The following is a 27930-nucleotide window of genomic DNA, read 5'->3' as shown; positions in this document are numbered from 1 at the left end:
AGAAGAAGAAGAAGAAGAAGAAGAAGAAGAAGAAGAAGAAGAAGAAGAAGAAGAAGAAGAAGAAGAAGAAGAAGAAGAAGAAGAAGAAGAAGAAGAAGAAGAAGAAGAAGAAGAAGAAGAAGAAGAAGAAGAAGAAGAAGAAGAAGAAGAAGAAGAAGAAGAAGAAGAAGAAGAAGAAGAAGAAGAAGAAGAAGAGCAGCTAGAGAACTGTGCCAATTCGCGTTTTTAGTGTTAGCCGCCTGTCTTTAATCGTAAGAAATATCAACATTTTCGAACGTGTCAAATCACTGATTTACGTATAATGTTCTCTCATATCGTGCACGATCTTTGTAACAGCCCAGAAACCCGTTTGTCGTCTCGTTATGTAATATTTAAAGAAAAAATACATAGCCGGAATCACTGAGAAAAGTAGGATAATTTTTTTCATATACAGGGTGTCCCAAATGTCAAAAAGAAGAGCACAAATTTCGTCACATTTCATAAGAGAGGATACTTGGCTCGAACTCTCGTACTCTTTCAAAGTTAGTAGGAGGAAAAGATAAACGCATAAACAAAAGAGAAATTATCTTTAAAAAGCTACGCCGGGCGATAACGAACATATTCTCTCCTGACAATTTAATTTAGAACGAAACTTATTCTTCTCATAATTAAATTTACGTATGTTATTATCTATCAACGTATTCTCATTCTAAGTTCAAAGAGAGAACGTAATATTAGTATAACAAGAAACTTAAACGTGGTGCACTTGCTCCATTAATTTGGATACACGCGTAATAGCTATATTAGTATCGTTATGTATCTAGGTACACATTATAAAATTATCTTTTGACGGAAACCAGTAGAAAATGACATATAACGAGGAATCCTTGTCGTAGGAAATATAGATAAAAAAGATAAATTCATGGACGGTCACCCTGTACATATTCGATACATAGTTTATAGATATAATTAAAACGCTCTTCGAAATACTGTAAAATTTCATAAAATACTCTTCTCGTAAAAAGGTGCAGATGAGACTCCTATGGGGTCGGACTGATGCGATTAAAAGTTGAGATTCAGAAGTAGAAAATCAATTACCAGAAATATGGGGAGATTCTGATAAAATCGTAAGATACGACACAATGACAAATAAACAAAGAAAAAGAAAAAGAAAAAGAAAAAGAAAAAAAAAAGAAAAAGAAACAGAGATTCGAAACCGAGGGAAGATTTCGGCGGTCCTAGGGATTCGATTGTTTTTTCTTTCTAAGAAAGATATGAAAGAATATATACCTTAAAACGAGGGAGGGAGAGAAAGAGGAAAAGAGAGGAAGAAATGGCCAAAGTCCTAAAGAATATTCTTACCAGTTAAATTGAGCCGCAACGTTTAGATAAAGAGTGTATTGAAAGAAGAACATACGTTTTCCAGAGGAGGACGCATGCAATTTGTGATAAATATTAATAATCTAGGGGATATATATCACGGTCCTCGCTTATCTTCCCTTTGCTCTTATCAACGAATTGATATGTAATAAAAATAATATTAACAAGATAATAATTAGAATTGCACAAGTTATCAGCGGCCGGTGTAAAGACGACCGCTCAGCCATTCAGACTCTCCACGAATCTAAAAAAGAAGAAAAAAGAGAAAAAAACAGAAAAAAGGAAAAAAATTAGCCAAATATATCAAAGTACGTGTCAAAATATATCTATATTGCAAAAGATAGCAAGATCGGAGTTGGAGAGCAGGACGTGATACACGCGTTGTGTCAGGGCTCGTACAACGATCTCACAGAGAGAGAAAAATTCTTTCCTCCGTACTCTTCGTCAGCATAGATCCGTTATTTTTTCCCATGAATCGTGAAAATTCCATTTGGGGAAAACTAACGAAGCATAAGTTCCATAGCGGAGAAAAAAGTATTTCTTACTCGATGAGAGGGCTTACTCCTTTTTCTCTTGACGTTGTGTGTATACTTTTTCGCGTGCGACGAGGTCGTTCCGTTCGCGTTCTATCGATACGATTTGCCATATTTTGCGGCACGAGAATATATTCTTAGCGATACGAGACGTAATGGCAATACAGCTTCTCTCGTATGGCTTGAAACGGCTCGTGGTGGTGGAACAACAGGAGCATAATAGTAAGACGAATGCTCGACAGGACAATACGTCGGCGGGAATGAAGTCACAAGAGCTCGTACTGGCGTAAGTGCATTCGCTGAATGATGTCCCGACAATCGTTGAACACTCTCTTGATATTTTCTGTGTCAACGGCGCAGGTGAAGTGTGGGTAGCAATAGTGTTTACCATCTCCGCTGGCTGTGCTTATACGCTGCAAATAGTAACGTTTTATTGTTAGTCACGATCTTTGAATTAACATTAACGTGACCGGCTGTAATTCTACTCACAAAACGTTTCGCTATTATGAGATAAAGAACGACAATAAATAATAATAATAATTAAGTTATATAATAATATGTATAGATATATATTTTTATGGCGCGGGGAAGAATAAAGGAGACCTAAGAACCGAACAGTACATTCCTTTCATACTAACGAGAAATTCATCTCTGATAAAGTACTTGGCCCTTAAGACGTCAGGAGGTTCCGAGGGATCTGTGACTACACCAGGTTCGACTGGCGTTTGATAACGAGAGAACTCAGGAAAATAATCCTCCAATTTATGCTTTCCTGCCTTTATCTTCTCCGCCAAGAGATCTTGCTTATTTAGAAATAAAATCACGGAAATTGTGCGGAGCCACCTAAAAAATCAAATAGAAAGATATAAGATCGAAAGAATTTTATTCCAGATACCGAACATAACAGGTTGGCCGATCAATTTTTCCTTTATAATACATATCGTGTACGTTACCGATTGTTCCAAATACTTTTGAAGAGATCGAGACTTTCCCGGAGTCTCAATTTCGTCGGATCTTCCCTGAGTACCATATTATAACTACTACATGCTGTTACAAATATGATCGCCGTTACGTCATTGAAACATTGTATCCATTTTCTCCTTTCGTCCCGTTGTCCGCCAACATCAAACATGCTGCAATAATGAAATCATTAATAAGTCACCTTATTTCAACGTCAATTCTTATTTTAACGACCATCATTCCTTTTTATTTTTTATTTTAATCAATACAACGATATTTTCGACTTATCTAATGACGATCTTAAATCTTGAGAAAAAAGAAATCGATTCGTTTCTATTGTTTTTCTTTTGTCACTTTTCACGCGATATACATATCTAATAGCAAGTGCGCGCGCGATCATGAGGGGGCAAAACCGAGAGAAAGGGACTGAAAATCTGGAGCGTCGTAGATACAATCTGACACCGGCGAGTGAACGCAAAAAGGGAAAATATTATAGAGTTTTGAAGGCATTAGCGCGTGTAACGGATTTCGCTGTACGTTTAGCGTAACGTCGACATTGTATAAACGGCGCCGTCACTATGACGATGCCGATGCTACTTTGCGTTATATTTACCGTCAGCCGATGTTACTGTAATACTCGGCTATATATAGTTAAACAACACTGGAGTAAAGCGAGAAGGTATTGCATATAACTTACTGAAAGTTTACTTTGTCCACCTGAAACCGGGTTTCGAAGATACCGGACGTAAGGACTCGACACCTCAGGATATCCTAAAACAAGAAGAGAAAGAAAATTACTGGTATATTTTGTTAGATGAAAATTATTTCTCATATTACGTTTGATTTTAAATTATTTGAAAAAAAAAAAGAAATAAATGAATATATATATATATATATAGTGTATATATTACCTGCTCCGTTGGCGTGTAGTCCGGTTGTTTTACAATAGCTACTTTGTCTAGAAAACTGAAATAAAAAAGAGAAAATATTTTAACATTTAGCGTTGTTCACGAAGTTAAGATTTATCAGAACTCAATATTAATCTGTTTGTATGTTTTAACATATCAACAAATTCTTTGTCATCGTGAACATCACTTGCTCAGGCATATCGTGATACGCTCGACCAAAATCAAGTTGAAGTGTTATTGATCCATACTGCTTTTCCGTGATGACAATCATCGGTAATCAACCACATCGTTATCCTGAGAGGCCACTTCATACGTATATATGTGGTCAAATCACAATGCGGATCTCTATATTCTACCTAGTGAAAGTTGGTCAAACTCTGTACAAACATCATAAATACGGAAGTCTTTTATTTCCGATTTTATCGGAAAAATAAACAGAAATGAACCAATCAAAAACACAAAATCATAAATATATCTAAACCCTTCTAATTTAATCAGACATGCGTCAAATATGTGGAATAATTCGGGACTAATGACCACCCGTTAAGCAATGCCACATATTTACTTCATTTGTCTTACTGCATTCGACATCGTTGATTTAAGAAGCGAAAATGAAAAATTGAGGATCGATTCTGCTGCTATATTCAACTATATTTAAACAACGATTTGAAGACAAAAAAGAAAGAAAAAAAACAAAAAACACGTATGGCAAAAAAGGAATAGTAAAAAATGAAAGGTAGTCGTTCATTGGAAAAAGGTGGAATTTAGGAGTTTGAAGAAAAAGGAAGAGAGAACGCTCGCGCGCACAAACAATACACATGTGCGCGCGCGCGTACGCTAAATCTTTGTCTCTTTTTCCAACCTCTCACTCTTCCTCTTTCTCTCATATCTTCCGTACCGAGGGCAGAGGAAGCGCACGAAGAGGGAAAATCGATCCTCAGTGGTGTCCTACCCTAACCCCAACCCTTACCGTCGGCCTCGTCGAGCGTGCACATACGCCTCTTTGGTATCCACTTTTCAATCCAGGTCATGGGTCACTGCCATCGCTTCTCGTCATCAATCGTACATACAAACTTAGCTTCACTCTCTCCTTCCCACACACACAAACATTAACACGAAACATTTCGTCCCTGATGCTGCCTTTATAAGGATTTCTATCATTGTATGTATATATGTGCGAAAGAAAATATGGTAGAGAATTTTTCGGAGATAATACGATGTTCTACTGCTTCTGCTACTACTATCACGAAGGAATAATTTGCCAGAAATATTTCTTCTTTCGTGAAGTATCTTATGAATAATATTTTATCATAGATCAATTCCATTTGAAATAATTACAAAAGCCAATTTAATGCGATCTTAATAGTCGGTCATTATGATGGAAGATATAAAGATGAATTGTTTTGAACAAATTGTTTTTTTAATTTCCCTTCTCTCGCGCTTTCTCTCTCTCTCTCTCTCTCTCTCTCTCTCTCTCCCTCTTTCTCCCTCTTTCTCTCTCTCTCTCTCTCTCTCTCTCTCTCTCTCTCTGTCTCTCTCTCTCTCTCTCTACATCTACATCTACAATGCCATTTTCCTCTCTTTCAAACACTATACCATGAGACAAAGAGTAAGAGAGCTCTGTGATCCTCTTTATCGAAGAGGTTTCATTCTAAACGCTTTTCGGTGTCTTTTGAAGCTTTGATGTTATTTGTACCGATCGAATAACTTTGAACACTGTATACACTCGACACTGTGTATATACCTATGTGCAAGCTTCATACAGATTCACGAAACAGGTATCTTTACCACACCATATACCACAGACTTCTCTAATCGGTCCATGAATACTTTACGGAGAGACACGAGCGGTGAATCTTTCGTATACGATAACTTCATAAAGATAGCATAAGTTGAAGCATTCTTTTATTGATATCAAAAATTTATAACATTGGATATTGATAACAGAAAATCATTTTATACAAATTGTAGAATTTCAATTCTGGAATAGATTTGAAATTGAAAACAATTTCAAGGGATTCGTCCACTTCATTTATTATACAAAGTGTTATACAAGTGTTCTAATTAAAAAGCTCTACGCACTGTGCATTCTTTCTTCAAAAAAATTTCTATTATTTGTGATAATCCTTGCAATTCTAGTCGTCGTTCGTTAGACTTTAAAGGTTAATACGAAGAAAATAAGAACAAATATTCAGAAGAGGATAATTAAATGCGCGTAGAAGATTTTTTCAACTGTTTCTACTTGGAAAAGGTACAAGTATACGTAAGAAGTCTATTATGAAACATAGATCATGGTATTGACGCGTTTCGAAAGAAATAAGATCGTTAATCTTTTTTTAAGGTCGTTGATCGGTTTTTCGTATATAGTGCATGTTCCAAAGTGCCTATTTAGTAGCAGCTTCTCTTTACTTGCGAGGAATAAAGATAGGTAGAGAGAAAAGAGCAATAAACGTGGTTGCTATCATCGATTCGTATCCAGGTCGTAAAACCGAGCACGAGCTTGACACAAATGCGACCATCTTCGCATATATGTCACAGACTCTCTTTAGAGTCCTATCTTCTTGTTCCTTTACAAAGCAAGTGGTTTTGATTGAGATTCTTAATATTGAAAAGATTAAGAATGATTATTAAAATGTAAGCTCCAAATAAAAGATTCCGATAATGACTATTCTTTTGGGAGAAAAAATAAATTATTTTAAGATAATATTTATTATCTTATAAGATAATTTTATTATGTTACATGCAATCGTTGGCCGTGCAAATTATAGCATCTAGGTATATATAGATGATATATATATATATATATATATATATATATATATATATATATATATGAGAGAGAGAGCAAGAGAAAGAGAGAGAGCATATTGCATGCAGTGATGACACAATTAATGTGCTTTTTTCTTTTCTGTCCTTATTTTAACGTCATAAAATACATCATTTGTTCAACAATCAATAATAATCAGATTCGATAGATATCTTAAAATAGTGGTTATTATTTGTTTTATTGTTGGTCTTATATGTTCGTTACAATAATTGCAAGAAAGAACGAGAAGAATCTTTGGTCAACAAAATGAACTGATTTCACAAATTGGAGAATGAGGAAGATATCATTGCGCGGGTGTAATTATGGCCAATAAATATGATCGGAAGTCTGAAAGCATGCGCTCTTCCTTCATCGAGCAACATTCCTTCGAAATATTTGAAGCAGCGCTTCCTAAAAATACGATTCGCTATTTATAACGAGGCGTTCCTCGCGATATGAGGATAGAAATTGAAAAAGAAGACCACTAACAGTCACATGACTTTTTACTTTCAGATTTGTAAAATTCTTTACTGTATTTATACGCAGAGAAGACAGCGTACAACTTTGTTTCGATATGTCAAAAAGAATGATGTATAAGTCGAGACAGAATTACAGCTATCGTTATGTAAAGGTAATAATTTCAAAGAAAATGATACGTTTCCATATATACATACATATGCCTACACTTAGACGTTATATTCACTTCTCTCAATGTACGGATATCTCGAATACGATTCCAAAGACTTATAGGTAATATTATTGACATAAATTATGAACGGATCTCATGGAATTTTAGCCAAATATAGTTTGCATTCTCTAACTATGTACATCGTGTTTAATGTTTGGTTAGGCGTAAAATGAAATCACATGCGCCGATTTGCTATCAAGTCTTCATTTACATAGGAGAGCCGTATCAGTCTTCATTTACATAGGAGATTTGTGCTTTTTCCCTCGTTGTGCGTGTACAGTAGATACATGGTGCAACAACCTATCTATCTCAAAAGAACGATTCCTTAGCGATATTTAAACTCCTATTTTATCGCTTAACGAATTTTACTTACTTATTTATACTAGAATAAAACTAATATGCGACATAACTACCCTCAACATAAGCGACAAATTACCTTCGAAAAAATTCGATGTTGATTGTGAGCAGATTTGCTGAGAACCTTAGATAAGCCAGTGGCCCCTATTAAAGTGATTGTCTCGTTAAAACATTGTCTCCATTGACATTAGATCGATGTTACAAACCTATGTATATACACGTCCTACGTATTGTACGCGGTATAATATTCTTTAAATATCCTACATCCTTCCGAAAAGAATTTAAATCCAACAGGAAGAAAACAAAGAAGCGTTAAATAAAATATAGTGCTTCGAATTAAAATATATTGATTCTATAAACTGTTACATAATGATTTACATTAAAACATTTAATGTCGCTCTTTTGTAATTATTGTTTCTCGTGCGTAATATATCGCAAGCAAATATATTATTTTCTTTATAATAATGGACCGAGCGAAACGATAAGAGTTATGAATTAACTTTACTATTGAAACACCGTAAACACTTTGAGAATCATAAAAATTCAATACTTTTTAAAGAATAGTCTATATATGTGTGTGTGTGTGTATAATGGGAGTAATAATGATATGAAAATTTGCTGGTTCATCTATCTAAGCTTCTCCGCATGTGTTGCGTAAGTTATTTGTTTTGTCAAATCTCTCATGTCGTGTTTTCGAAGGACACAAAACTTGGACGTTCACTTCCGTCGGTTCTATTTTAGCGATACCTTTTCACTATCCATTCGACACATCATTGAGAATAATCTATCGAAGGATTTGTCTTCGAATTTTCCCGGAAAAAGAAGAGAGAGAGAGAAAAAGAGGGGATGAAGAAGAGTGGGATAAGAGGGGGAAGAGTGGGATAAGAGGGGGATGAGAGAGAAAGGGGGGATGAGAAAAAGCAGGAAAAGAGGGGGAGAGTGAGTGAGCGAGAAGGGGAGAGAGAGAGAGATATCTTACACAGTACTTCTATTATCAAATCGTGAACGTTATCGTTCGAGTTTCTTATCATAATCGTGATATCACCGTATAGGGTAGATTACAAAAATTGTACCCTAAGTAAAGGACGATTCCAATATGATGAAGATAAGAAATAATTTACCCTTTCTCATCTTTCACTGATTTTTCATGTAAAAAAAAAGATAGAAGAGTGAAAGAAAACGAGGAGAAAAAGAAAGAGAGAGAAAGAGAGAGAGAAAGAGAGATAGAGAGAGAGAAAGAGAGAGAGAGAGAGAGAGAGAGAGAGAGACAGAGAGAGAGAGGAAAAAGAGGAAGCACGTTAGTATCCGTATTTTCCTCGGAACATTTCTCGTCGACGAGCAAACAATCGTATTAAACGTGACTCACTATTTGGCGCAGTCGATGAGCTGGTACTCGTTACTCCTCTCGAAGCTTTGCTGAACGCCTCGATCTTTCCATAATGTTTCGACGATTTCGTAGAACTCCTGAAAAGCAGGAAATGATATAGCGTTAATAAAAGAATAAAAAATAGAGAAGTGCCAGGTGTAATACTCTCGAGAACCAGAGAAATTGGCAAGTCTACGTAGCAATGCCGTAGGAATATCTAGAAATTAGAGATCTTCATCGAACGAAATTAAATCCACATGGTCAACAACGCAAAAAATTTGGGATAAAAACAATTTGAGGTTTATTTATACTATCTTTATTACAGTCTTTTATTATAACGAGTTCTTTGAATTATTATTGCACATCCGAGTTATTGCCGAAAGGTTGTCCTATTTGTTTGTTTTTCCATCTTTCTATATCATTCTGGTATCTATCTTTGTCTCGAAAAAAAATAATAATAGAAGAACAATTCGATATCTTACCATCGAATTTTATCTTTAATAAAAAACAATCTCTTTCGGCGCAATACATTTTCTTGAAGATGCAGTGGCATTGTAAAAACAAACACGTACGATAATATGCGAGGAACTAAAAATAAATATTTATTTGTCTGAATACCGGAATGATTCATATATACCTATTTTTTACCATATGTGACTAATAATGAAAGAAAGAAAGAAAGAAAGAAAGAAAGAAAGAAAGAAAGAAAGAAAGAAAGAAAGAAAGAAAGAAAGAGAGAGAGAGAGAGAATGAGCATATACTTTGGAACTGTCCTACAACTTTCGTCATTTATCGTCGAGCCATGTAGTATCTCATGTTGCTAATAAGATATGTCGGGCTTAAAAGTTTTTAAGTAATTATTCTCTTGTATGTTTGAAGGCGGTTTTCAAGAAAAGACAGACATTGGCACGGCTTTCCGCAACAACTTGCTGCTAGTACCAAAATACACTGAGATGTGACGAAAGGTTACTTTTGTTCGTTTATTAAAAGCACATTATAACGCAAAATACCTAGAGTATCGTCTGGTCTACATTTATTAGATTTATTCATCGCTTATCATTAATTAACATCCATCAGGCATTGTTATTGAATAATCACTGGCGCAAAATACCAATAGAAAAATCGAGAAAAACAAGAAAGATAAATCATTAAGTTACGTGCGGCAGGGCACCAAAGTGTGCAACAAATTACTTTCACGCTTTTCATTCTGACTGTTCGTACGTATTTACCTACCTATTATAGGAATAAGAAGAAGAAAAAGAAGATATATGAACGATCATTTAATGACTTGACGATCTGGTTTGGATGATCTCATTTTTCTTCGCATTAGGTTATTATGATACAAATTTTAATTACGATAGGCTATTAAGATAACTCTTTGATAAGCAAGCAAACCAGTTCTACACATAAATTTTTATCTAGAAACCGGGAAAAGGAAAAATCAATTGGCGAGGGAGAAATATAAAAGTGAGAAGAAATAATTTGTTGTACTTATCTTTAGATCTAGCATTTATTTACTTCTGACGATTTGGACTTCCATACGTAATATTATTTTATGCAATGGATATGCGTTAGATATATGAAGATGCATTCGTAAGCGTTCATGTTCATAGTTTCCAAATATATGCCTGTATTGGTGTGTGTATGTGTGTCAGGATTGCATATCACCGTAGTATAAGTATGTTTTAAATCGACCTGTCATGAAAAATAGAGAGGGAGAAAGAGAGATTCGACTTGGTTACTACCTAATATAAACTTTCGTATCCTTGATAGAATCTCTTCTAATCTTTCTAGAATCTCTTCTGGAAGATCAGTCAACAGTGATAAATTAAAAAAAAAAATCATCCATGGCAAGGACGGATAAAGGGAAAGCGCTGTTACATGCATGATAAATTTAATTATTAGAATTACGAATATATCCTCGGATTGTTCCAAGTTTGCTTGTGTTTATAGCGATATATGTATAACATGTATTTAAAATATTCCGATCCAGTTTCATTTATTAAATCCTCCTTTTTCATCGGTTGACGGCAATTTAATCGCATCAAAAAAAAGACTGCAAACACAAAAGCAAGTAAGTACTACTTCTACGAGAACTATTACCGCCTGTTGCTGTTCCTAAATGTACCATTGAAAATAACGCAATTATATCTTTAACATTTGAACATAAAACATTTTATTTTTAATAACGACCAAAGAAAAGTCGGTAAACAGAGACATTTCCATTAAATAGACTTCTGCCAAGTCCAATAAGCTCACTGTCTTTTTACGACTGCTTGTGTGTATGTATACCTACTGTTTCTACCTCACATACACAAGTATACGATGTATAAAATAAGTAAGTTATATATCAACGTATAAGAGCGCATCATTTAAAATTTACCTAAAATGTGAAGAAAGACAAATACGTTATTATAGAATGTTATTTAATCCGCATGAATCGTTGGTTCAGATATTTCTTTGTTTCGCTGGTGATTTTCTAAGATGATGATATTGAAAGGTAGCAATACATTCGTTAAATTAAAAATAAACATAGGATCATCAAATATAGGATCATCATAAATACAAAATACATATGTTCGAAGAGTTTCTGAGAATATAATCGAATCGAGTATAATTCGTTTCTTTTTCACTTTTATGTAAATAATTTTTTTAAGTTTACGTAAAAAATGTTTTTCGATAAAAAAGATTGCTACCGCCACTCCGTTACTAGACGGTGTGAACTCGATAGGACATTCGAAAAATTCATTTCGCGCGAATCCTGTATCCTGATAGGCAAAGCCCTATCATCGTCGACGACGACGACGACAGCACAAAAACATGCGGGTGAACGTAAAGCACGCTATCGGTGAAAAGATTTAATTTAATTAATTTGAGTGTTTCGTTTACAATAGGGCACGGACATATACAAACATTGTACAACCATAAATAATAGTGTATGCTAATGCACATGTATATGCACTCATGTGCATACCTTTTTATGAAAACTCATGTATATATTACGTAAGGTCATATACGAAATCGGCGGCCAACCGCTCATCTACAACTTTGTATATAAGAGTATATATATGTATATTCGAATACGTACCTTACATGTATAGGTAGGTATTATAGGTATGTGTCACAACTCGTGGAGTGAATGACGCAAAATACGCGAATTATTTTGTAGCGACTTTATTTTAAGAGACATGTCGCATGGAATTCGTATTCGCTTTTGTTTTTAAATCCATAAAATCTATGCAAATTCTCTCTCTCTCTCTCTTTCTTGGACAAAAAAGAAAGAAAAAAAAATGCAAGAGATATTGATTTACCGCGAACTGGAAGTTTCCGTATCTCATGATTGAACGTTAATGCATAAAGAGAAACATAAGAATAGACTTGCATTCCAGCATTATTCTAATCAATCATCCTTTCCATAAGATCTATGTCTGCCTGCTATCGAGAGAGAGAGAGAGAGAGAGAGAGAGAGAGAGAGAGAGAGAGAGAGGGGGGGGGGGGAGAGAGAGAGAGAGGAGGCTTAACAAACACACGCATGCACACACTCACTAAACTCAAAAAACTACGAATTTTTTTCATGCTTTCGGTCAAATATCACATAAATGAAAATTGTGTACTGTGAGTCGATAGTTCACACACGTATGTTTCAGTGCATGTTTTTCCAAAGAGGTGCGAAACACTTGTCCTGAATACGAAATGACCAAATGGACTAAATAAGCGCCCTCGTTACAATGAGGGCATAATAAGTCTTGTAACACGTTTTTCGATAACAATTTAAACTAATCCCACCTACAAATTAGTTTTATTATTGTCCTAATACTTTTCTATAGATTCCTGTCTAAAGTTACGCAATTCAATGTGATAAAACCAGCGTATAAGATATTACTTTCGAAACGATTATGTGATCTTATTGTAAGTTTATGAAATAACAACAATTATAAATATTTTTGTTTAAATATCACTTTAAATAACTTTTGTGTGATACTTCTGAATATTTTCTATTTTTATTATTTATATATGTTAATTATCTTGTTAAGTGTAGAAAACATTGATACGTGACAAATTATGTTTTGAAAGTGACATTACAAATGCAACGCTAAATGAAACACATATAAAATCGTAGCTATCGAAGAATTTTCACAAGATATTTGTTGGTCTATTCAGAAACGCATAGATATATTTTACATTTAATATAAGAGAACGTAATCGACGTTAAGTATTATATGCAAATACGTGTAGAATATAGTGTAACATATCCTAATGTGGCATTCTATACAAGTCATCAACATATGTGTTGCTGTGTAAACATTGTAAACATTAATCATGCCACGTAGTAGTTCTCAACGACTGCATACGTTCATTACCACACATGCGCGCGTATATTTGTATATGGTCAAAATGTTCAAGAGAATTTATTATCAAGCTCAGACATCGTATCAAGCACGTGTTTTCTGTTTCGTTCGATGACATCGAGAAAGCCTTTTCCACTCTTTTTCATCATTAAGAATGCTAATTGTCAATTAAATTTTTCATTAACTCACTCACCGCAGGATAATTAAAGTCTGGGGAAGACGAGACGTCCAGGATATAGTCGACTCTACTCTGATTTGCAGGATCCTCCAACGTCACGGGCGGCGTTAACGTGCTCATAGCACTGGTTATCGTCTGAAAAAATAAAAAAAACGGAAACAGTCTTCTTGATTTCATTTTCTAATCCCTTCGAAGCTCACTGAAATAAGTGGAGAAAAGATGCTTGTTAATGTAGTTATAGTAAATGATTTAATTCGATTCAAATCATATAAAAAGGCAGGTTTGTTAGCTTGAATAGGGCATAAATTAATATCATCGTTTACTCCGATCACGACAAAATTTTGATGATAATTCGAGACGATGTAAGTTACTCGTATCATGAGACTCTAGATTGCCTTTCGTTATGAAAAAAAAATCGTCAGCTGAACTCACGTGTAATTAATAGAAGGCAAAAATAAAAAAGAAAATAAAGCTAAAAGACTAAAATTAAATGATCACACGCAATTTTAAGCTTTTCATCAACAGTTGAATGTAAGTAATAAAAAAAAAAAATATTTAATATATAAGTAACTGACAAAATAAAATTCTTCAAGGAAGGAAACTTCGTGGGAAGTACGCTAGATGAGGTACTTGTATTTGTCCAGCGAATTACTGCTAATATTAGCTGTGAGCAACGTGTGGTCTTTTAACTCGTCTTTGACAAATACACTTTGAAGCTGGCATGTCACCTATATGTACAATCTCGCCCACGATGAACGACACACACAACGATACATCCGTATTTAAGGACGTATATGTGATTTTTGAGCAGAAAAAACTCTTTTTTTTATAAACATTATTTATAAGATCTTTTATTTCATTATTTATAAATCTTTCTTTATATGGTAGAATGTACTTTAAATATAAAATTAAAAATGTTTTTAATCAAAAATAATAAAAAATGGCGGAGAAAGAGACATTGGTGTAAACATATGTAAAAATGCGGTATCACGAAAATTTCTATTAATATCTATGTGGGTGTGTAAAACAAAGAAACACAATTTAATCTTAAAATATAAGAAAAAAATATGAGCTTCTTTCAAACCAGATCAATTAAAATCTTATTTCTATACAAAATAGCAGACTTTTTTATGCTTTTAAGGAGAAAGTCGCTGTCATCCTTATTAAAAAAAAAAAAAAGTAAACATTTTAAAAAAAGCCAACTGGAGTGGATTCTTTAAATTTAATACAGATAATACTTTGCAAAATTCAAATCAATCAGTTTAGTAGTTTCTAGAAGAAATTGTACGAACCGATATCAAATTCACTATTTCGAGAAAAACGTATTTAAAATTGTATTTATAATTATATAAAATAATTTAGTAAATCTTGTACAATAATTATATATAATAAAATAATAATATAAAATGAATTGCATTTTATAAGGATGTAACAATTATTTTTGGATACTTATAATGAATCATTGATTTCAGAACCATATAATGAACCTTCATTTGCCAAAATGAAAGTCTCTTTTGTAACGTTCAGTGCAATTTTCATTGTCTTTATTACTCAATTGATATTTTTTGGAGCCGAAGTTCACACAAGATAATGAAAACTTTCACTAGTAGCTGTGTATTTTGATGTAAATGCACCAAGACAACAAGGCAACAAAATATCTTTACTTAGATCCTCAAAGAGTGACCTTACTTTCTCCAAGACGTTTTTAAAGCTTCATATTCGTTCTTAATATTGTTTAATTGACCTTTAGCATTCGCGCGCTACTAACTGCACCATGATTCTGGGCCATGTAAATAGTAATGATGTTCATTAAACACAATAAATCTTCATTCGTGGAACTATAACGGTAAAAAGTTAATTAACGTGGTATTATTTCATCTTCTTTTATTTTATCAGAAAATTCTTTATAATTTATTATACATGAATTTTTATGCTCTACTGTCCATTCTTCATGCCCGACAGTTATTTTCAATTTTCCAATACTCACAAATTTTATATATACATATGCACATATAATTGCTACAGTATTACAATTAAATAAAACGGTTCGAAACATTTCGAAATGGAAAAAAAAATTGGGGGATGAAATAATCTTCCGATTTGAAAGCGCTAACTATACTATTACTATTATCACTGTAACTTAGCTAATTTTTCTTTTTTTTTTAATTTGTACATGAATATTTAGTTGAATATTTTTGAAACTAGGTTCTTTCAGAAAATATAAAAAAAAGAAATTGATCTTTTTTCAGTCGAAAAGAATACACCCTTAAAGAAAGTCAAAATTTGAAAACTACGAGCACGAGATTGGTGCATTTTTTAACATTTCCATCCGATATGTACCAAATTAATTAGGAATTTGTTATCACATCAATATTTTATATAAGCTCTAACTGCATGTTTCTCTACACTATTAATACTATATCCGCGAGCATATAATGTCATTTATATATATTTGGTTGATATACGAAAGTGGAAACAAGGTTACGTTTAACTATATGCTTCTAAATACGGACACGAAAGACAAATTAATGATAAAATGTTATGTGTTCGTTCGCGGATATTGCATTACGTAACGTTAATACAGAATCAAAAGTTCCTAAGTGATTTTTAAAATCAGTTACATTTTTTCGAGATTTAGGCTAATTTTTTCAAATTGTAAAACTACAAGCCTAAGAACTTGTGCTCCATCTTGTATAAGGCATGATATTCAATAGATAAATTCGTGCTTTGCATATCTATGCTTCGAAATGTTTGATACCTATATAATGAAAAAAAATGAAAAAACAGGAAAAATCTGTTGCTCTAAATAGTTTACTAAAATGGTACTACATATATTTTGTTATTCGAAAGAATTGACATACGCAATGTTCATTAAATTAGGTATATCCCAAAACACAAAATATCATGATCCTAAAATTAAGATAAATATCACTGATTAACGTGTCAATACTTCCCGTAAAGCGACTAAACCAATCGAAAGTATAAGCTATGCGATACATGAGTACTTTTTATATGGCAAATTAATACGAATGAATATTTTTTTTTAGTGTGTAATAATAATATTTGTATATATTTTTATACCCTTTTAATTAATGTTTTTATAATATTGTAAGTTTTATAACAACTGTACGCTTTGCAGGATGCATGATCCATGTCCACTGTCGAGCTTAAAAGTAAAAAAGAAATCGGATTGTGAAAGAATAAGAGAAATGCAAAAAAAATCGAACAAACAGATTCTTACCAGTATTGCGTCCCTGATGTTCTTCTTTATGTCCTCGATTTTCTGCTGCTTCTCTCTGGAAAAAATAAAGGAAATGGATTATGAAGAAATTGATCAAAATATCAAAATATCAGAGGATAATATCAATAAAAACATAATCAAATTGAAGTAGCGAACTATCGTCATTAAGATACTCCATAGTTTTATCATGCGTGTTCTTCGATAAAGTATATACGTACGTATACGTAAGTATACGACAGTTGATTTGACACAGCAATCTACTTTGCTTCGCTTACTTATTCACTGTAAGCACATACTAACAAAATTCTAATATACATCTCTTTTTTTCTTTCTTTCTAAGTTTTTTGCAGTATAAATACAACGTAACTTTTTACCAAATTATACCAATCTTCTTTGAGTCGAAAACGTAATTCGATTTATTTCACCGTTATATTATCGCATGTTTCGTGGTGACTTCTTTTTTCACTGTACAAGATTTAATACGATACAATATTTATCGTACGTGTATACATACATGCATACATACGTATAATCTCCATCGAAGACTCTTTGAAACATGATAAACCATAGGGAAAGACGAATAACGAATAAATTTTGTCTTTGATTAATACGAAAGATAATAAAGTTATAATTCCTACGACGATCGATCGCTTAATATTGCTAAAAAAGAAAAAGAAGAAAGGAAGGAAAGCAATGAGGCGCCTTTCAGACACAACGTTATCAGTTCCCCAAGCAGACAGAATTTACGACACACACGAGGCGGACCGTTTGTTTGCACGTCGTTTTCATCCTATCTAGTTGCTCTTGATTTTTTACGTACGTACATACGTATATATGTAATAAGAACCTCATTAGCGATAACGGTATTCGTTTCTTCTTTCTTTGACCTCCATATTTATTTTTATATCGCTATTCTGAAACGGAAATTGTTTCAAAAATCTTCGCAACGGGGAATACAAAAAGTAACATTTTTTCTCCTCATTTGTTCGCTACATTAATATAAAAATGAAAGAGAGAGAGAGAGAGAGAGAGAGAGAGAGAGAAAGAGAGAGAGAGAGAGAAAGAGAGAGAGACAGATCAAGCCAACAAAGAAAATCGTCGAAAATCGAGACAAAGAGAAACGTGAAAGATTAACGATTCGAATTCGTATCGACCACGTGTTGATATTAGATTGACATTGTGGTTCAAACTGATTGCCGGAATGATTCATTTCGTATGAATGCGTATTAATGAAAAGACAAGTGAAAACAAAAAAAAAAAAGAAAATAAAAAAGAGTTAATCGAAAAAGCAACTCGTTACATTGCACATGCAAGACCACCTTGAAATAATGGTCTTTCGATCATTGGCATTAAGTCCGAGAAAACTTACGCTTCGCTGAAACCGTTGACATGCAATATCCTCATCTGTTTGACGATTGTACTTTTCCCAGATTCTCCCGCTCCTGAAAAAAAAGCAACAATAACGAGATTTATCCGAAAAAAGAAAGAGAAAAAGAGAAAGAGAAGGAGAGAAAGAGCAAGACATTTTATACAGTTCTTGCAGAATCTTTTTTGATCGATTACGAAAATAGAAATGTCGTGCATGCTTTCGAAATAAAATTATCGAACAAGAAGTAACAGCAATAAAGCTGAGTTTTCGATTACAGTGGTCTTTTTCCACCGGAATACAGTATCAACAGTAATTATATGCACGCGCTAGAAAAAACAATGGATTAACAGCTGTTGCTTTTCGGCCGCCAGCCATACACGGATACACAATTCACTCACGTCGAATTAGAGTGACAATCTACATAAGTGAAGAATAGGAGGTAACGCCGACGTGTCGGTATTCTTAAATATCGCGATCAGTAGACACATTGGAAAGTGTCCGTGCACACGTACGCCTTTATGTTTTATGCATTTATTTTTCTACACGTGCCTATGACAGATGAGTTTGAAAGAGAAAAAAAAAACAAGTGAGAAAGAGGGGGAGAGGGGGAGGGAGACAAAAAGATAGACAACAAAAAAGGTTAAGAACGATAGAGAAAGAAAATGGGATATACACGAAAGAGGTAGAAAAGTGAGTGAAACAGAAAGGAGAATGTGGAAGTTAATGAAAGCGTGAGTAAGAGAGATAGAGAAAGGTAGAAAAGTGGAGAGAGAAAGGTAGATGTAGGTAGGTAGGTAGGTAGGTAGGTAGGTAGGTAGGTAGGTGGGTGGGTGGATGAATGGGTGGGTGGGAGGGTGAGTAGTAGGTAGGTAGGTAGGTAGGTAGGTAGGTAGGTAGGTAGGTAGGTAGGTAGGTAGGTAGGTAGGTAGGTAGGTAGGTAGGTAGGTAGGTAGGTAGGTAGGTAGGTAGGTAGGTAGGTAGGTAGGTAGGTATGGGGGGAAGGGAAGTAGGGGTGGGTGGGAGGGTAAGTAGGTAGGTGTGTGGGTGGGCGAGTAGGTAGGTAGGTAGGTAGGTAGAGAACATGAAAAAGGTACGACAGAAGCAGCGGTTGGGATATTCGTGGGTGCCGGCTTGTACGATAATCGATAAAATCGAATAACGCGCCGATGAACATTACGATAATGTTCGGCCTGTCTTCAATGAACGCGCGTCTTTGTCCAAAAGCAATTGCCGACCGTTCGGATTAATATTTTAAGTTATCTCGACAAATTTTCTCACATAAAGGATTCATAGTTTTAAAAAAATGTCTTGTAATTAGCAAGTAGAAGCTTTTGTAAATCGATATTTATATCTAAGTACACTCGCCGTTGAAATAGATACCCTTTTCAAAGACGCAAGACATTTTTATTTAAATCTGATTCAATTCCGAATATCCCGCCTTTTTTACAAGCTCATAGTGGAAGTAAACTGTTTTGTAGAAACGTGTCCCAAGTACATCCTCGAAAATATTTGTTATTTATTTTATATATTTTTCGCAATTAATTTCTGTTATCGTATTCTCCACGTTGTTGAGATGATCGAAAATCGGTGTTATGTCGATAATGTACAATATTTCTTGATCATAAAAATGGCGCCATTTTTTACCACATCTTGCACAAGTTTGTTCTCTCTTACGTGCATAGCGTTCAGATGTGAATCATTCGTTAATACGTAAGCATAAATAAAATGTGCAAAAAAGCAACATATCATGAAAGACATAGACTTCGTCAAATTTATAAACGCTTTCACGAATAAATTTAATTAGGCAGATGTCACGAATATCTCGACACAAAACTTCGAGATCGAAATAGACAAAAATAAACAAAGAAAAAATAAAAAGAGAATGCTTACCGAGTAAGAGGAGCCTGTGAGTAGCTCGATAGACTTGCTTGTCCTTCTGCAGTTGCCTGGTAATGGCATCCGAGCGTCTTTTCTGGTTCTTACTATCATCCTGACTGGCCTTACTGCTTTGGCTGCCGAAGCACCCCATGACACACCACGAGAAAGACACACGTGACTCGCCCTTCTCGTTATTCCTTGCCACTTCTGCCGATCTTCCTTTTTTTCTTCTTATCGACAAGGAAAAGATCGACGCCACCCCTCCACCGAATAAAAAGAGTGCGCGCGCGCGCGTACTTCTACAGGACCGCTAGAACACACACGAGAATATGGCTACACCGGAGACGACGATACAACGGCGACCACAATGACGACCACGACGATAGCGGCGGCGGTGGCGGCGACGGCGATGGTGACAGCGACGACGACGGCGACGACGACGACGACGACGACGACGGCGACGACGACGACGGCGACGACGACGACGACGACGACGACGACGGCGACGACGACGACGACGACGACGACGGCGACGACGACGACGACGACGACGACGACGACGACGACGACGACGACGACGACGACGACGACGACGACGACGACGACGACGACGACGACGACGACGACGACGACGACGACAACGGCAACGGCAACGACATCGACGACGTGAGGATGTTCGAAAAGCGCACCCTCTCCCGCCGTTCGTTAAGGCACGTTCCTTTTCCACGAATTCCTACGTACAATTTCTCCGTTCCGTTCGTCAGTGATGGATCGCGCTTTATCGCCAATTTGCTTGTATCTCCAAATTTACACTCCGTTTCTCTTGCACTTCGTCGGATACAAGGGCTTTGCAACGATCACCGTTAGTCACACCTTTGCTCACTCACTCACTCACTCACTCACTCACTCACTCACTCACACACACTCTCTCTCTCTCTCTCTCTCTCTCTCTCTCTCTCTCTCTCTCTCTCTCTCTCTCTCTCTCTCTCTACCTCGGAAGAGTATCCTTCTGCTTTTTGTCTTTCTCTCTTTATCACCTTTCCACTTGATATATATGTGCGTACGTCGACGAATATCTCACACTATACTCACTTCATATTTTCTTTAACCACAGCTTCCACTGGTCCATAACTGAAAGCGAAAGCATAACTACCAGCATTACTATCGTCGATGAATTGATGAGTCAATGAACATTTCTGAGCAACCGCTTGGGCTAGCCGGTTGGCTGGTCAACAACAGCAACGACGACGACAACGAGAATAGTCTATTCCTCTTTCACCGACCAGTCCTTCGATCGTGAGGGGTGCCAAAAAAACAGAAACAGCACCTGGGTAGAAAGGCTGACAATGACGACGTCTCGCGCGAATCCGTTCCAGGAGAGGAAGGAAGGGACACAGCGCGTATACGCGACCTCGCCACCTCCCAGACTCTACCACCTCCACTGCCACAACCACCACCCTCTTTACTTCTCCCCCCTTGACGACGGCCGTCACGAAACACTGAGACGTTAAAATAGATCGGCTCTCGACACACTTGCTCTCGCTTCCTCGCGATTTCGAATCAAGTCGGAATAATCATTCGTCTTCGTCTACAGAAAAGGAAGTCAATGTGCTAGAAATCCAACGATGAACCTTCTCTTCTTTCTACTCTTTTTCCACCTTCCCTTTCTACACCTGCTTGTTACCAGTCCTCTCCTCGTCTTTCCATCCTTTTCTTCTAACTTTTTTTCCTTCTCTTCTCACTTTCATTCGTGACCACGAGCTATCATTTCATTTGTGCTTTGAACCACTCGAACGAGAATCCTTCCTGAATACCCGCTGTTTTGGGGGCACGTTCGAACCCCTTCTCGTCATTTAATGCCGTCTGCTTTGCCGCCGCCACCGTCACCGTCGCCTTCCTCTGCCTCCTTAAAATCCCTTTAAAATCCCACGGACACAATCACCGCCACTATATCAGCACTATTAATTGAACCCAATACCACGATCTAGTCACTTCTCAATCCACCTCGTTTTTACCGATCCTGTTTACTCTCCTCTCATTTAAAAATTTTCAAGGAAACTTGCGATCGAAACGTCCGAGACGAGATGTTCCCTACAGCCAACATGTCGTCTGCTAGGCGTACTAGCGCGCCGGCTCATCGCGCTTGCGAGCAGTTCACCTCCGTCCCGTGGTATTCCGAAACCCTTACTACGATACTTTTTTTTCGTTTTTTCTTTTATTTGCTTCCTAAAACGATCAGGCTAATCGAATAAGCACATCGATGAAAATTCACTATTTTATTTGATCTTTTTTATGTCTCTTATAAATATAAAATTTCTTTTATTTTATCAATAGTAAAGATTAATACCTCGCTTATACACTTTCCTACGTTTTTTAGGAAACCATATAAACAATCAAGAAAATATTTAATTCGTGACGAATTCGACGTATGAATTGAAATGCAATAAGATCAATGATAGAAAAAATCATTTTATAAAAAAGATAAATTGTTGATCGCGCTTTGAAATACAGTGTAGGGTACGCGAATTCAACGCGACGATATTGGCTTTCCCGAACGAAGACCGAAGATTGATCGGATCTTTTCGGTCAAGTGGATATCGAAGCATACAGGTGTCGCTAATGTTTTTCTAGCATTCATTGTAATCTTGTGTATTTAAAGATTATTTTTTTTAATGAAGTGAATCGTTCTATAAAAATGCATATATTTAGCGAAAATAAATAATGAATATAGCCTTAATAAAATAATCATTGAATGTATACATGTTTTTTATATTTACACTTGTCTTTTGAATTTACAAAAAACATATTTGTCTCCCGCCTTTCTAATAGTTATTCAACACACAGTGGCAATTGAATGGAAATTGCATATCTTCGAAATATGAATATATTTATGAATAATTTAAATAATCTCACGAACTTGTACAATTTTTTGTTAATTCGAATGATTTAATTTTTTGATTATGATGCTTTATTATTGTTTCTAAAATAATAAAAAATACATCAATTTCTATTCTTTTTATTTTTCATCATCCTACTTCAAAAAATAGATTTTCTTAAAAAACTTTTTAACACAGCATCTTTAGTATTCATAGTTTGAATACAATTAGGTCATTTTTTTTATTATTTTAAAAAAATGAACAATAAATGATATCTAATTTGTTAAATCTCTCTCTCTCTCTCTCTCTCTCTCTCTCTCTCTCTCTCTCTCTCTCTTTCTCTCTCACTATTACAAATTAGCATATGAAACATATAAGGTAAAATTTGTTATTATTGATGAGTTACATATTGATTTGTTCCATTTGCATTCTATTTTAATAAATGAAAGTGTTTACAGAACACTTCCTCAAAATTTCTGTAAATAAAAAATTATAAAAGGCATGTTCATGCCTTATTATTGGAATGTTCATTTATGTTTTATTTTATTTTATTTTTTCATGAATCTAACGATTTTACAAAATTCAAAATATAAAATCGTTAGAATTTATTCGAACGAAATAATTGGAAATACTTTTTCGTTATTCGCTCTATCTTTTCATTACACTCTTTTAAAAATTTATCCAATAATCTATTTTGTATACGAGATTTGTCTAGAAAGTATCCGACCTATGGGCACATTTTTGCATCTAAATATGCTATTACGAGTATTCGTCATTTAGGGGAAACGTTTGTAAGTGAACCTGTGTATAATTTGTATTCATACAAATACATATATAAATACAAAAATATACTCATAGATCAGATACTTTTCAGAAAAATCTCGTACATAACTTTTAAAGCACATGTTTAATCATGGCCACTATTACAATTATTATATCTTCTCCGAGAAATTGTTGAGAAAATACTTTCTCCATCAATCGAGTTTTATGTAATCAAATTTGATCTGTATATGTCGATCTTAAAATATCAACTTTGCATTCATCCTTGTTGTTATATGATGCCATTTATCGTGCTTAATTCTTCTTACATTTTAATCAACATTTATTTGATATCATTTATCTAATCTTCTTAATGATGCTGCTTAATAGTCAACATAGAAGTTGTCCAGCTCTTATAATTTTTTGAATGGACTCGAAGTTGGCATCCTTCCAAGATGTCCAACTTGGGACTTGAAGTATACGAGCTAAAGTACGTTTTGCTTCAAATTCTATCAAATCCACGTTACTTCTTTCACGTGGCAAAAAATTTGAATTAAAGCTCAGCAGTTGTTTTAGGCAATTCTAGAGGTTTTGTATCTTCTGCTAGAAGAGCATTCAGGTCTATATCTTGAAAATTCATAGAATGTTGACTGGAACCTGTAAATCATTTTGGATTATTGCAATAGGAAAATATATTTCTGATTGGCAGGCAAAAGAGTATAAGTCAAATTTTTGCCAAAACAGGAATAGTATGCTAACGTATTTTACATTGCTATTCTTTGCTTATAGTTTTAATACTACAAGTTAATTTCATTTCTTTTCCATTTTTTATGCGCGATTTTAATAATATATATCAAAAATACAGTATAATAATGGCAAAAAAGCAGTATAAGTTGAGTTATTCTATTTTATCCCTATTTTTTTAATTTACTCATATAGTACAAATACACTTATATTATTTAAACTATTAAACATTTTGTGACTTATAATATTGTGTACAGTATAACCACAAAGTTTAACTATCAAATATTCATATTTCACGTGCAAGTATATTGTTTATATGACTTTAGTCAAAAGACTGAAAATTTTGGTCGAAATAATATATCTTCATTTTCAAAAGAATATTTTAAAATTTAGTTTAATGTATATTATATAAATCCAACGGGGCAAGAAAAGTTGTATATCAATTATCACATCCAAAATCTAACATTTTACTTACATTGCATTTTAAACATTATCATATATATTTTCTGGAAAACTAATAATTTTGATTTATAATCTTTGCATCTACTAAAGACACACAACACAAACACACTAATAAATATGATAATAGACTATTTTTTGAATTATGCTTTGTAGAAAATATTTTTCAATTTGAACTGGATTCAATCTTACCAGCATGGGCAAGGAAAAGGTCCTTAAGGAAGCCTAATTCTTTTGTAAGCATTTTTATCTTTTCCTCCAATAACTCATTTTCTCTTTTAAGTTGGTTTACACGTTCCAGAGTTTGTTGTGTACGTAATTTGCTTTTTACTCTTGATCGTTTTACAGCCTACAATGATATAAATGAAATTTATATTGTAATAGTATCAAAGAGAATAATTTTACTTTGAAAATGAGAAATTACTTATTTCTATATTATAAAATATAGAAATAAGTAAAAATAATTCTACCTGATTATTTCTATCACGGCGCCTTCTATAATCTTCATCATCTTCTTCTTCAGAAACTTGTCTTTTTTTCTTGTTACCAGAGTTGTTTTCTTTATTTTTCGGCGCCATCTAAAATATATATTTGAAGATGTTATTTCTGAAATGACGACTCTTTAAGTTGATAATTAATTACATATAACCATTAAAATTATTATGATGCTTGGTATTTACGCAATTACTTTACATGGTTCGATTTGTTGGTCGATGAATAATAAATTAATCTAATTGTAATACTAATCTAATTGTAATCTAATTGTAAATACAGTTTTGAAGATGACATTTGGAAAATGATAGTAAACTTTCAAACTTTTCAAAAAACTTAGAAATTGACCCTGATTTCTTTATACGATTTGAGTTAAGGGTAAATAATATCTCAAGTCGAAATCCATAGTGACAAAGCGCTACCTAGTAGTAAATTTTTAAAGTTTTGTTATTTAGAGCAAATCCAAATAAGATACGATGTAAGAATAATAGCAGTCACATAATCTCAGTAAAATCTTAAAATTTGGAAATTATATTTTTTCGTTAGACAGACGATAGGAATCTAAGAAATATTTATGATATTTATGTTTTTGTAATATATATTTTAGTACTTTATACTATATATAGTACTTTATATTATAGTAGTTTATAGTAGTTTATATTCTTTAGTAGTATAATTATTGTAGTTTAGTATATTATAATAATTATATATATTTATTTAATATAACTATAAATTATATCAAACAAATAATATAACTATAAGTTTAGAAATTTTATTACACATATTTTAATACTTTAATTTTTTGAAATTGGCATTTTCGTTTTATACCAGATCGGTATAAACTCCTCCATATGAAAGAAAAAGTTTAAAACTATGATTTTGTACTATTTATGTACTATCTCAACAGAATACGTTGGGTATTATTGTTCCCCCTTAAATATTGCGACACAACTTTAAATGCAGTAGAGACATTATTACGATGACACGATAGTAAGATCGTGAGATTAATCGTAAACCATGTACAAAATTATACTGTTCCCAAAAATATAATATTTATATTTTATGTTGCTATATAATATATTTTATACAATTAATTATTGCAGATATATATTATTTAATACATGTAATCACGTCATTAGTTATTACATTTAACAAGATGGTATGGTTTGATCATACTACAATTATGCTTGTAGTTTTTTGTTGCATGAATTATAATCAATATTTTAAATTTAGTGTAATTAAATAAATACTGAAAATAATAAACAGATCATATTAAAAATCTTTAAATCTGTTATACGAAATATCGAAGTACATGAAATTTTATTTATTATTATAATCTTTTTATGGGTGAGCTATAATAATTTAAAACCGATACCGCTTCTACTTTTAAACCTTTTAACTCGTATGTCACGCTGGAAAAAAAGATAAGACAATACAAATTTGCTATAAAACTTGTATGTTACCTTTGAAGTGACAATAATTATCATTCGCTATAGTGACATATTTTTCAGTCGATTATTTTTATTTATTAGTTTAGTATCATTATTCCAATGCAAACAACAAATAATTATCTTTTCGTTTCTCTTTCATATGCCAAACACGCTAGTAGACATACAAAATTGAAAAAAATCGACTTCAAAGAATTAATATATACTTGAAACATATATATATATTTGTACTTTATCTTTTCCAAAGTAGACAATCAAATATATGAATATGCATAAATAAAATTCTATATGAAATCCGCACAAATATTATCCTGCGAATAATGTCATCAATCATTTTTCATATATCACATATTCTTTATTCATTTTTGTGTTGTTTATTTCGTATTTTCCACAACAACATTTTAAGATGCATTGTTTTCTTATCAGGGTCAATGTTTTTGAAACACGCAATAGATTTCAAAAATTCAATAGACAAAAACGAAAATCACACATTGTAAATATTGCTATAATTTCACTTACCTTTTTATTATTTTTTTCTATGATTTAAAAGTCCCTTATATTCAATATGATATCAACGCATATATTAAAAATTTAAACTATTAATCGCATATTGCACGTTACATTACGAGACATCCCACGATACCATTCAGTTGGATAGGTCAAAGATGACGCAATGCAAGTTGCAGGTGATCCACAAATAGAATACACTGCCCTCTGACAAGAATTATTGGAGTTACGAAAACATAAAAATAAAAACAAAATAAGAAAAAAAATAGAAAACTACCATACATCTTTACTTATTAATGAACACAATTCGATGGTCAAAAAAGTATTGTGTACGTATATATATATATTTCTTCTATGCAGGAACAATATAAATTGATCTTTATAAAAATAAAATTCTCCAATTTTTTAGATATTGTTATCCTATAAAAATTATAATTACATCGTCACTATTTTTTACATGTTTCTTTGTTAATTTATATATAAATTGCAATTTTATATATGTTAGGAAATGTGTTGAAAGTTAAACCTTCTACAAAAATATTTCATAAAATAATTTATATAAACTTTTTGATGTACTGCTATAAATATTATTCTGAAAGCATCTGAAATAGGATATTGCAAATATAAACAAAAATACTGATACAGGTGTAGAA

General features: G+C 33.6%; 3 protein-coding genes across 9 annotated transcripts; 1 reads left to right on the top strand and 2 right to left on the bottom strand.

Annotated features, from left to right (window-relative positions):
• Window positions 1-118: 118 nt before the first annotated feature.
• Window positions 119-21221, bottom strand: Galphas (G protein alpha s subunit). 4 transcript variants are annotated; one of them, XR_004840864.2, is made up of 11 exons: window positions 20005-20143; window positions 18115-18187; window positions 16746-16800; window positions 13520-13639; window positions 8978-9075; window positions 3764-3818; window positions 3550-3623; window positions 2846-3025; window positions 2531-2735; window positions 1905-2305; window positions 120-1603 (listed from the first exon to the last, which is right to left on the bottom strand). XR_004840864.2 is itself a non-coding variant. In XM_035886627.2 (10 exons), exons 1-10 carry the CDS (start codon window positions 20141-20143, stop codon window positions 2159-2161), a joined length of 1146 nt encoding a protein of 381 aa, XP_035742520.2. In that variant the 3' UTR covers window positions 120-2158. The 4 variants fall into 4 exon arrangements, 3 of the variants coding, with proteins under 3 accessions (XP_085518674.1, XP_035742520.2, XP_085518668.1); XM_035886627.2 differs by having other exon boundaries at window positions 120-2305; XM_085662542.1 differs by lacking the exon at window positions 120-1603 and having other exon boundaries at window positions 2163-2305; window positions 2556-2735.
• Irbp18 (Inverted repeat binding protein 18 kDa) lies at window positions 20071-27461 on the bottom strand. 3 transcript variants are annotated; one of them, XM_035886630.2, is made up of 4 exons: window positions 27290-27461; window positions 25301-25408; window positions 25023-25179; window positions 20071-24284 (listed from the first exon to the last, which is right to left on the bottom strand). In XM_035886630.2, the coding sequence occupies exons 2-4, from the start codon at window positions 25406-25408 to the stop codon at window positions 24181-24183; spliced, it is 369 nt and encodes a 122-aa protein (XP_035742523.1). In that variant the 5' UTR covers window positions 27290-27461; the 3' UTR covers window positions 20071-24180. The 3 variants fall into 3 exon arrangements, with proteins under 3 accessions (XP_035742523.1, XP_085518686.1, XP_085518682.1); XM_085662560.1 differs by lacking the exon at window positions 27290-27461 and adding an exon at window positions 25519-25685; XM_085662556.1 differs by lacking the exon at window positions 27290-27461 and adding an exon at window positions 25524-25685.
• LOC146873290 (uncharacterized) lies at window positions 20360-22319 on the top strand. Of its 2 annotated transcripts, none has more exons than XR_014983268.1 (2): window positions 20360-20854; window positions 21107-22319. XR_014983268.1 is itself a non-coding variant. In XM_085662566.1 (2 exons), the coding sequence occupies exon 1, from the start codon at window positions 20360-20362 to the stop codon at window positions 20660-20662; it is 303 nt and encodes a 100-aa protein (XP_085518692.1). In that variant the 3' UTR covers window positions 20663-20702; window positions 21107-22319. The 2 variants fall into 2 exon arrangements, 1 of the variants encoding a protein (XP_085518692.1); XM_085662566.1 differs by having other exon boundaries at window positions 20360-20702.
• Window positions 27462-27930: the final 469 nt, after the last annotated feature.

This window comes from Vespa mandarinia, chromosome 1 (assembly GCF_050613455.1).
Source record: "Vespa mandarinia isolate Hongniang chromosome 1, ASM5061345v1, whole genome shotgun sequence".
Lineage (NCBI taxonomy): Eukaryota > Metazoa > Arthropoda > Insecta > Hymenoptera > Vespidae > Vespa > Vespa mandarinia.
This window is presented reverse-complemented; position numbering and strand designations above follow the sequence as displayed.

Excerpts from the sequence above, each read along its gene's own strand:
- Galphas (XM_035886627.2), bottom strand. The coding sequence starts at position 20,143 with ATGGGGTGCTTCGGCAGCCAAAGCAGTAAGGCCAGTCAGGATGATAGT. Across the intron at positions 9,076-13,519 it reads CAGACTTTAATTATCCTGCG|GAGTTCTACGAAATCGTCGA; the intron begins GTGAGTGAGTTA and ends CCTGCTTTTCAG. Across the intron at positions 2,306-2,530 it reads TTATCAGAGATGAATTTCTC|CGTATAAGCACAGCCAGCGG; the intron begins GTTAGTATGAAA and ends TACTATTTGCAG.
- LOC146873290 (XM_085662566.1), top strand. The coding sequence starts at position 20,360 with ATGACGACCACGACGATAGCGGCGGCGGTGGCGGCGACGGCGATGGTG.
- Irbp18 (XM_035886630.2), bottom strand. The coding sequence starts at position 25,408 with ATGGCGCCGAAAAATAAAGAAAACAACTCTGGTAACAAGAAAAAAAGA. Across the intron at positions 25,180-25,300 it reads GCCGTGATAGAAATAATCAG|GCTGTAAAACGATCAAGAGT; the intron begins GTAGAATTATTT and ends ATATCATTGTAG. Across the intron at positions 24,285-25,022 it reads CCTTTTCCTTGCCCATGCTG|GTTCCAGTCAACATTCTATG; the intron begins GTAAGATTGAAT and ends AATGATTTACAG.